Source organism: Corythoichthys intestinalis, chromosome 3, assembly GCF_030265065.1.
Source record: "Corythoichthys intestinalis isolate RoL2023-P3 chromosome 3, ASM3026506v1, whole genome shotgun sequence".
Taxonomy (NCBI): domain Eukaryota; kingdom Metazoa; phylum Chordata; class Actinopteri; order Syngnathiformes; family Syngnathidae; genus Corythoichthys; species Corythoichthys intestinalis.
In genome coordinates this window covers 58,488,284-58,498,807 of record NC_080397.1, presented here as the reverse complement: position 1 = coordinate 58,498,807, position 10,524 = coordinate 58,488,284, and the positions used below count along the sequence as shown (strand labels likewise).

At 39.8% G+C, this 10,524-nt stretch overlaps 1 protein-coding gene across 1 annotated transcript; it reads left to right on the top strand.

Annotated features, from left to right (window-relative positions):
* The first annotated feature begins 414 nt into the window (after positions 1-414).
* ficd (FIC domain protein adenylyltransferase) lies at positions 415-10,149 on the top strand. The gene is made up of 2 exons (XM_057831270.1): positions 415-990; positions 8,319-10,149. The coding sequence occupies exons 1-2, from the start codon at positions 699-701 to the stop codon at positions 9,392-9,394; spliced, it is 1,368 nt and encodes a 455-aa protein (XP_057687253.1). The 5' UTR covers positions 415-698; the 3' UTR covers positions 9,395-10,149.
* Positions 10,150-10,524: the final 375 nt, after the last annotated feature.

Here is a 10,524-nt window from a genome sequence, read left to right as displayed (position 1 = left end):
ATAAGTAATAACATATGTACTATATGTAACTGTAACATATAGTAGTTAACACTAGTACGGCTGGAGTGTTGCACTTTCAGAGTGGCTTGGAAAACGATACACTGCTGCCCTCTACAGGTTTTAGGTGAAGTTACACTCGATAATACAGATAAGCAATGGGCAATAAAATTATAGATAATACTGACTATTAAATAGAATGGAACATTCTGGTTTAGTTCAGCTAATTTTACATAAAATGATCTGCTATTTTGTATTAACCGCTTTGCGCTTAACATTCGAGAGTTCAAGCTAGTCACACAAATTCGTCGTCCAATCAGAGACCTTTACGAATTACCTCAGCATTGCTGGAATTTGAACCAATCACCATCGTTGTTCTAGGCGTCCTTGGCCAATGATTTTGCAGTATGTTTAAAGGCTAAGAGGAAAAACGCCGATGATATTGGTTTTGTTTTGTGGCGTGTCAAACAACAGCTGTTCGAACAAAGTTTGGCCTTTCATATCTGGATATTTCTCGTAGGTCAGCCGGCTAAAAAGCCACGTGGAAAAAGATAGTTTAGATAGGGGCCGTAGAAGTAACTGGGTGTTAAGTTACTTTGACTAAACGTAGGGGGGCTTCTCTTCTAGGCTCATTGCCTTTCGTACTTCAGCTCACCTGGCTGGCTGGGGTAGAAGTAAAAAGAGTGGCGTGGAGAGAATGGATGACTTACCCCGGAATTGTCATGGCGGTTGTGACGGCGTGGCGATACACTAGCGGCCGTCTCCTCGGAAGATGGGGGCCGCTTCTGTGTGTCCTCCTGGTCACTCTTGTGGCCCTACTGACACCCCCGGTCGGAGTGGAGGAGCGCTGCCGTGGCTCCCTGAATGCCATCGCGCAGCTTTGCCGCCAGCTGTGGTGGAGCTCACAACAGCCCCCAGCTGTGCAGACCACCGGCCTCACTGTCCCGCTCACGGACCTCGACCTGCTTCCACTTAAATCCAAGCCCAGCAAAGGTATTAACTGGTTTTCATTAGGAGACTAACTAAAAACTAGCCTTCTGTTCTGGTCATTTGCGATTATTTATTTACTAAAGTTGTCCGATAATGACTTTTAACCGATATCCAGATACTCCAAAAATCCGATATCATACCGATATATGCGGTCGTTGACTTAAAGCAACACTAGGTGACTTTTCAACATTTGTAAAAAAAAATTGTGATAATATGTCGACTGACAACTAGTTGAATGACACTTCTTTTACATCTTTAGGGGGTCTGTATTAGGGGTGTAACGGTACACAAAAATCTCGGTACGGTACGTACCTCGGTTTTTAGGTCACGGTTCGGTTGATTTTCGGTACAGTAAAAAAAAATGCAAAATATAAATGTGCTAGTTGTTTATTACACACTTTTGTGCTTTCAACAATAGGAACGTTAGCCTATATTAGTATTTAAAGATAATCCAACAACATTTGCCTTTCAGACCACGCGTATTGGTCAGCTTTCTTTCGGAAAGAAAGAAGAAAAAAGTCCTGTGCTAAAGAGAAAAGCAATCCCAATGACAAAGGTTTTAACATGTATTTTACAAATGAAGTGCCTCAATGAATAATTTTTTTTCTTATGAACGGTTTTCAAAAGCTTTATTAGTGAATTTTCTCAAGTTAAAGCGCCACACAAAAATTAATAAATTCAATTGTGTAAGCAGGATCTATGTATTATTCTCATTATTTAATTACAGGTGTTTTAGCTCATTTCAATTTATTTTATTTAAATGGGCTATTATTTGTTTTATTATGTGTTTATATTTTACAAATGTGATGTAGTATTCATTTATATTGTATATTTTATGTTGTATAACTTTAGTTCCTATGTGAATATTAGTTCCTACTTGTTTTGTTGTGGTAGGAAGGTTTTGTATTGAACACGGGGCTGTGTTGGTTATTTTTTTATAGCAGAGAAGATAGCATTAAATCAACAAAGACAAGTCAACTGTGCCGCGATCTACCACTCAAGAGATCTGATGGACTCAAAAAGTAGGTTACGATTGCATATTAGTTTGAAAATCGACCGGATCCACCGTATTATTACACGAGTGACTTCCGGCCCGATCCTAGCTAGTAGTATTGACGCAGGAGGGCCGCGTCTAGCGTCAAATAATAAACTCTGCCGTTTTTTTCACGTGTGTCGCGTTGAGCCGCTTCCGGAACGCATCTAACACGCGGCCGCACTGTGACTGGTGTGCATTGGCTGATTCTAACGCCCACTTTTCGCTGCGTTCTCACGGCAGCCACGTTGTCGCGCCTGGACTGTCCTACCGTGTTGGTCCTCATTATAGTTGAGAAGACGGAGTAAATATAATCTACACAAAGAAAATGTAACCCGATCGACTCACAACCTCAAAAAGTAAGGGTTATATTACGTCAGAAACTCGTTCAGTACGCGTCCGTTCCAAACCGACTACCATGTACCGAAACGGTTCAATACTATTACATGCACCGTTACACCCTTAGTCTGTATTAGGGGTTCACGATATCCATTTTTTGAAACTGAAATCAATAACTTCCTGCTCCTCAAAGCCGATACCGATAATCGATAAAATATAATTTTTAAATGTATATTCAACCGAGTTTTTGAACACCTGGAGGTTTAAAAAAAAATTAGGGTGGATTCAACATAGATTTGCCTTTGACCTAACCAGATTTTTCATAATGACATGAACATTATTATAATGAACAAAACAAAGACAAGAACAGTCTTGACTTCAAATAAAGTGCCAATATTAGTGTAGTGTTATGCAAGCACTGTCTTACAGTGAATACATGAAACCGTGTTCGCCTCGGTGTCCAGCTTGAAACGCTCCCAAACTTTTGACTAGGGATGGGAATTGATAGGATTTTTACGATTCCGATTCCATTATCGATATTGCTTAACGATTCGATTCTTTATCGATTCTCTTATCGATTCTAATTTGGGGAAAAAGAACAAATGTTTTGATTGGCATCGAGTTTGTTTAATCAGAACTCACAACCTTACAAACTCACAACGAAATCAAAAGAGGCCCAAAGCCTCAATGTTAACTGTGGCAATAAGTGGCAAATACACAAGAATGTGTAACATTTTACTGAAACATTTATCTAATAGAAATAAAAAATATTGGTATATATTGGCAGATAGGTTGTTGTTCTGCCTTTGGCAATATGTGTTAAAGCAGGGGTCCCCAAACTTTTTCCTGTGAGGGCCGCATAACTTTTCCCTTCTCTGATGAGGGGCCGGGGTCAGTTTGTAACAGAAAAAGTGTGACGATTGCAGAAGTGCATAAATGTAAAAAATTATTGTTTTTCAGAAAGCCACAATCAAATAACCCTTTCTGGATTCTTCACGGAATGAAAGTAAATAAAATAAAAATAATAATATAATAATAATAATTAATAATAAAAACACTATTAATTAAATAGATAATAACCAAATAACCCTCTCTGAATTCTTCAAGGAAAAAGGCCAGGAAATAAATAACACGATTGAGGAAAAAAAAAAAAAAATCAAAATGGCCGGACCAAATGTGGAGGCGGGCCGTATTTGGGCCGCGGGCCGCAGTTTGGGCACCCGAAGAAATGCCGCATCCAAGCGAGTGAGCGAGCAAAGTGAGAGAGGGAAACACTTCTACGAGCCTACGTTCTTTGTTAATGTTAATATCTACAGAGGCAACGCCTGTATGTATCATCTTTTGTGTTGTTGTGTTTCCACTCGCGATTGGACACTTAAATCCAGTTGTGTAGTGGTTTGAACGATGTGCTAATGCTAGCGAACGAATGCTAACCATACTGTTATTAGCAGCTAATCATCGCTGATTTACGTTGATGCAAACCTGTTTGTTATTGGGGACGAAATTGATTTGTTTCATTTCTATTCTTAGTTTCACTCTTCAAGTGATGGTTGAATAAAGTCAGCAAATTATACCAACGTCTTCTACATCATCATTTGGGAGTTTAGCTAGCTGTATAGCCAGAACTGAGCTTTAGCCTCTCTGTGAGGACAGCGCAGTCGTATTCCCTCCCGATGCAGTTACCTCCACCTTGCAATGACTGCAAGTCGCTTTGTTGTAATTTTTCCTCGTGAAGTGAAGGACACACTTTCGAGCGTTTGAACCTACGTGCTGTCATTGTTATGTTTATGGCTGCAATGCTCGTGCTTACCCGTCGTAACCTTTCATTTTCACACTCTTTCCTGGTGAAGTGTAGTCAAACTTTGGAGCGAGTGGTTCTTGGCGCCATGCTAGTTTGATGCGTCTGGACAACAAGACACGTCACGACGCAATACGCGTCTTTAGGAATCGTTAAAGGGATCGTTAAGGCTTTTTCATTGTGATGTCGAGGCCTCGAAACACTCGGAACCGGTTCCGAATTGGAATCGGATTTCGATTCCCATCCCTACTTTTGACATTTTCTGCTTTTTCTTGGTGCCTTTCTCTTTGCTTTCTTTGGCTTCTTCATCGTTACTACTATAGTCATGCATTGTTGAAATCAAATATATCCGCTGCCTCTGTCTTCTTCCTGAACGCATGTGACGTCAGCATGTTGTGCCGCATTAAAAGTAGACCGGACAAAACGTCATGCTTAGAGCTGGTAAAATTAAACGTTTCCTCGAACTGGAGAAAATCCCTCGATCAATTTTTAAAATCGAGTCACTCTAATTATTCGAGTAATAGTTTCAGCTCTATTCAACTTTTTATTTAATATGTGTATTACATTGTTAGTTTTCTTGCTTATAGTTGCAAATAAAATGTGAGACTAGTCGGCAGAGGTATTAGTCGAAATTCCCAACCCTAGTAGTGAATAAGGTTGTTTACATTGGAAAAATGGAAAGTTCTTTGCATTAACGCTCTATGTATCTATGTACTCTATGTATGTAATATGGCCAAATTTCAAAATTGGCCTATATGCATGTGTGATACATCATTGGAAAGCTTAAAATTTCAATTTTCTGGGGGAAGAAAATTTTTGAGCTGGAGGGCATTTTAAAACAAAAACAAAAAAATTTAAACAGCAAAACCCTAACTGGAGGTGAGAGCTCGTGAGAGCATGATTAAAGACGCCATGATTTTAACAAGATATTATCGCATACTTACCTTGTTTCGATCCAAAAACTCCATGTAGCATGTATCAGCGAGTGTTAAGACACAGATGTGAATGGCCGCAGCCGGATTTTTTGGGGGAATTTTATGGGTGAAACATGGTAATATAACAAGGTTGCGATGCAGAAATCGCAGACATCAAGGAGTGGTCAATAAGGAGGCAACAATACTCTGTTTTATATTAAACTGTTTTAGAGCTGTCCCGACTAGTCGACGTTGTCGACGTCATCGATGACGTAAATGCGTCGACAGGCAAAACATACCGTCGACGGGTATTGACAGATTAAAAAAAAAATTTACATGCAGATAAAGTTTAGAATGGCGGGCGCTCCCGATGCAAGCGGTGGTTACTAACACCCCCAAGGGGGCCGCTGTTATTTCAATGTGACCGGCATTGTCTGATTGAGCAAAGAGGAAGAAAGTGGGCGAGGAGAGAGAGGGAGCGAAACAGAGGGAGTGAGATCGGTGAGTTTGGAAAGTGCGCGGAGTTCAGTGGTTGCAGCCCTTGCGTTTTTGTTTTGGACAATAAAAATATCCACAAAGAGCCATCCGACGCCTCTCGGTGTTTTTATGCACGCCGCCGCCTTCCTGAGGAGGACATGGGCCGAACCGACGACAACGAGCCAAGTGAATCGCCGGTTCACTCCTCACTATGGCGAGGAGTTGAAAACACCGCCATTTACCAAAAAGGGCAGAATTGGTGACACATGAAAGTGGCATAAAGCCAAAAAAGCGGACCAGAATAGCCAGAGCCTGGAATAATTTCAAGGAAAATATGGAGGGTGCCACTGTATGTACTCTTTGCCAAGCTGAGCTCGCATACCACGGTAGCACGTCGGCTATGAACAAACACTTGAAGCGCCGTCACCCAAGTATAATTTTCCAAGACAACAAGAAACAACAAGGTAGCGGATTGTAAGTCCATACAACTTTCTCACGATTTTTTAAAATGGAAGTTACCTGTATGTGTGTCGTATCAACGTGCATTTTTATTTAATAAAATTATTAATGTATGTATAATTATATATATATATATATATATATATATATATATATATATATATATATATATATTAGGGCTGTCAAACGATTAAAATGTTTAATCGAGTTAATTACAGCTTAAAAATTAATTAATCGTAATTAATCGCAATTAATCGCAATTCAAACCATCTATAAAATATGGCATATTTTTCTGTAAATTATATATATATTCTGTAAAATAATTTGTTGAAATGGAAAGATAAGACACAAGATGGAAATATACATTCAACATACGGTACATAAGGACTGTAGTGGGCATTTCACTCTACTGTCATTTAAATCTGTCTATGCTGTCCTCACTCCGAAGCGTGAAACGACGACTTAATAATCAGACTTCCTTTTTCATCTGATTTATTAATAAAATGGCCTCAAACCACTGTCCTCTTTAGACCGTAGTGAAACTACAAAAAAAAGGACACAAGCATTGCATGAGCAACAACGTTAGCTTAGCACACTATACAGGTTCACTAAACATAAACAAAAAGCGTCTCATACAAAAAATAGAACATTTCGCTTACTAACATAATATGTACATTCTTTACAACAACCATACTTACGGACAAATCTTGTCCAAGGATCATATAAGCACAACATTACAACGTAGGCGTCAGCCCGAGACGTCGTGCAGCCATATTGAACTGGCAAAAAAGCAATAAACCATGTCGCAAAGCGACCACAAGAGTTCGCAGTTAGACAGCACAAAAAACCTTGCTGTAATACTTACCAAAAGGCAGAATACTGTCTGAGCGGGACATGTGCGTTAATTGCGTCAAATATTTTAACGTGATTAATTTAAAAAATTAATTACCGCGCGTTAACGCGATAATTTTGACAGCCCTAATATATATATATATTTAATTATTATTACATTTATTAGGATCATGGAAGCTCCCACTTGGGGAAAATATATACATACATCCTGTATATACATAATATAATGAAAATATATATGGAAACAGCACTGGCCTGCTTACTGTAATCCATGACTGCACTAATGTTAGTCACTTTATAATTTAAAATATCATTTTGTATATACAAATAGTATACTATAAAATTAATACTATATATTTAATTTTTGTTACTTTGAGTATGTGTGTCTCTCATTCAAAATAGTTGTGGTAATATTTCAATGTGCCCTCTACTTTTTCTATTTTCAGGTTAAAACAAACAAAAGTTGAACAGTTTTTTCCCCTCCCCCAAAAATGTGGAATGCACACCAGAAAAAGTATCTGAACTCACACAAAGTATTCTGAAAATGGTTGTCCGGGACATTGCAATTCATTTTAACATTTACAACAATATAGACAATGACATACCACAAAAAGAGTGAGAATTGTTTTGACTCCTGTTAAAGAGGTGGTCTCAGTGTTTCCGTTTACATTTTTTTTTTTTTTGCACTAGTTAATGCCAGCATCATTTGACCTCATTGTTTGTGATTTATTATTGATTTATTATTATTATTACATACGTTAATAAAAAATGTAGGTGTTCCAAAATGTTTTTTGTGAATAAATAAGCTTCAACAAAAATTTCATTATTAAAGTAGGTTAAAAAAAAAAAAAAAAAAAAAGATTAGATTAGATTAGCCGACTAATCGTAAAAATAGTCGGCTGACTAATCGGGAGGAAATTAGTCGTTTGGGACAGCCCTAAACCGTTTGATACGCCCTCTTCGATTCAATACGCAAAAATATTCGATGCAAATGAAAAGCTCCCAAAATGTATTTTCTGATTTATTTACAGACACCATTTTTTGTCATTGGTAAATGGTAATGGTAAATGGAGAATACTTATATAGTGCATTTAACTACATGGTTAGTGACGTAATTTGTTTAAGAGTTTAAAAATAAAAGTTTTTAAAGTCTTTTTTTTTTTTTTAAACATTAGACATTGATTAATGACACATTTAGAATAACAAATATAAAAATTTACCTTCTTTTTATCACTGGGTTGAAACAAAAGCGTTTGCGCGACGTTTGTAAACGGGGGTTTCCAGCATATATGGCAGCATATAGATATATTGTTCTATCAAACACAACAGTTCTTTTGGCTTAAAATACAGCAGTTTATTTTAAAGAGGGTTGCAAGAGCAGAAACTGCTTTTTCAGTCTTGACTGTGTTTTCCGCCATATATTTTATTGAAGTCATTTCCTTCTGCCATTGTGATTTAGGGATGGTTTTTGAGGCCAGAGCGGCACTGCAACAGGCTCAGGAGATGAAGAAACATGGCAAGAGGGAAAAAGCCCACAAGCTGCTGGTGCACGCGCTCAGTCTGAATCCAGACTCTGTGGATGCCCTGACTGAATTGGGGACTATTTTGGAAGAGGAGAAGGACGTGGTGCAGGCCGACCACTTGTACACCAAGGCTTTGGCCATCTCGCCTTGCAATAAGAGGGCACTGGTAAGCCGAGACCGCACCCTACCGCTGGTAGAGGAGATCGACCAGCGTCATTTTGGCATCATTGACAGTAAGGTGCGCAGGCTCATGTCCATCCCTAAAGGAAACTCTGCCCTACGCCGGGTGATGGAGGAGACATACTACCACCACATCTACCATACGGTGGCCATAGAGGGCAACACGCTGACTTTATCCGAGATCCGTCACATCATCGAGACGCGTTACGCCGTCCCTGGCAAGAGTTTGCAAGAGCAGAACGAGGCCATCGGTGTGGACGCGGCTATGAAGTACATCAACACCACGCTGTTATCCAGAACGGGAACCATCAGCGTGAGTAATATCCTGGAGATCCACCGACGCGTACTGGGTCACGTGGACCCCGTGGAGGGCGGGCGCCTGCGCACCAACCAAGTGTTTGTGGGCCATCACATCCCACCGCACCCTCGGGACCTTCAGCGGCACATGCAGGAGCTGGTTCAGTGGCTCAACTCGGACGAGGCCTTGCAGCTGCATCCGGTGGAGTACGCCGCTCTCGCTCACTACAAACTGGTGTACGTGCACCCGTTCGTGGACGGTAACGGGCGCACGTCGCGGCTTTTGATGAACCTCGTGCTCATGCAAGCGCGATACCCGCCCATCACCATTCGTAAAGAGCAAAGGGCAGAGTACTACGCAGCTCTAGACACCGCCAATGAAGGAGACATACGTCCCTTCATTCGCTTCATCGCCAAATGCACCGAGATTACACTGGACACTTTGTTGATTTATACTACAGAGCACGCGGTTGGGCTGCCGGGGACGAGGGCGGACCACACAGGTGAACAACAAACTATCGCAGTTCACAACTGAGTTGATGATAGGAGCGCAACAGTTGTATCTGCTAGCTTGTGCAAGGTCATTGTCTTTAAAGGGAAAGTTGAGAATTAGTTGGTCGATTTGATTTCAATAAATTCCTTGCAGTTTGTTAGTTATTTGGTAGTTTCAGGGCTCCAGAGCGGCTAAGCTAGCGCGAGTCAATAGTGTCTGTTTAGCATACCAATAAAAAACAACATATGCACCCATGAGAATCATGCATATAAATAACTAGAGTATGAACAGCAAAATTTGTAATCCAGCAGCTCTGGAGGGAACAGGCTGTCTAGGCAAGCAGGGCGGAGTGATATCACATTGTTTTTTTTTCACAGCTGATTTGTTTTGTTGGAACAAAAGGAACTACCCAGCAGACTGACCAGTAACATCATTTTTTAATTTTTTTATTGGCACCATTGACTCGCGCTAGCTTAGCCACTCCGGAGACCTGAAACTAATAAATAACTGACAAACTGCACGGAGTTTGTTGAAATCAACTCCTGACTAATAACAGTGTATCACAAAAGTGAGTACACCCCTTTCATTTCTGCAGATATTTAAGTATATCGTTTCATGGGACAACACTGACAAAATGACTGACACAATGAAAAGAAGTCTGTGTGCAGCATATATAATAGTTAATTTATTTTCCCCTCAAAATAACTCAAAATATAGCCATTAATATCTAAATCCCTGGCAACAAAAGTGAGTACACCCCTTAGAAACTACATCCCTAAATGTCCAAATTGAGTACTGCTTGTCATTTTCCCTCCAAAATGTTATGTGACTCGTTACAGGAGGGCTGTCAGCATTGCTGTAGATATTGAAGAGGTGGGGGGTCAGCCTTGTTAGTGCTCAGACCATACGCCGCACTCTACATCGAATTGGTGTGCATGGCTGTCACCCTAGGAGGAAGCCTCTTCTGAAGACCTACCTGCCTTCTATTCCTCTTGTGCTTATCTCCATTGCTGATTTCAATGATTATTATTAGTAGTAGTTTTTGCTTTATTTTTATTTATTTATTTTTATTCTGTGATTAAATGCGATCATTTGTCTTGGTTTTTACGTTGTGTTGATTTAAATGTGATTTTTATGGTCTTCATGTGATGTAAAGCACTTTGAATTGCCTT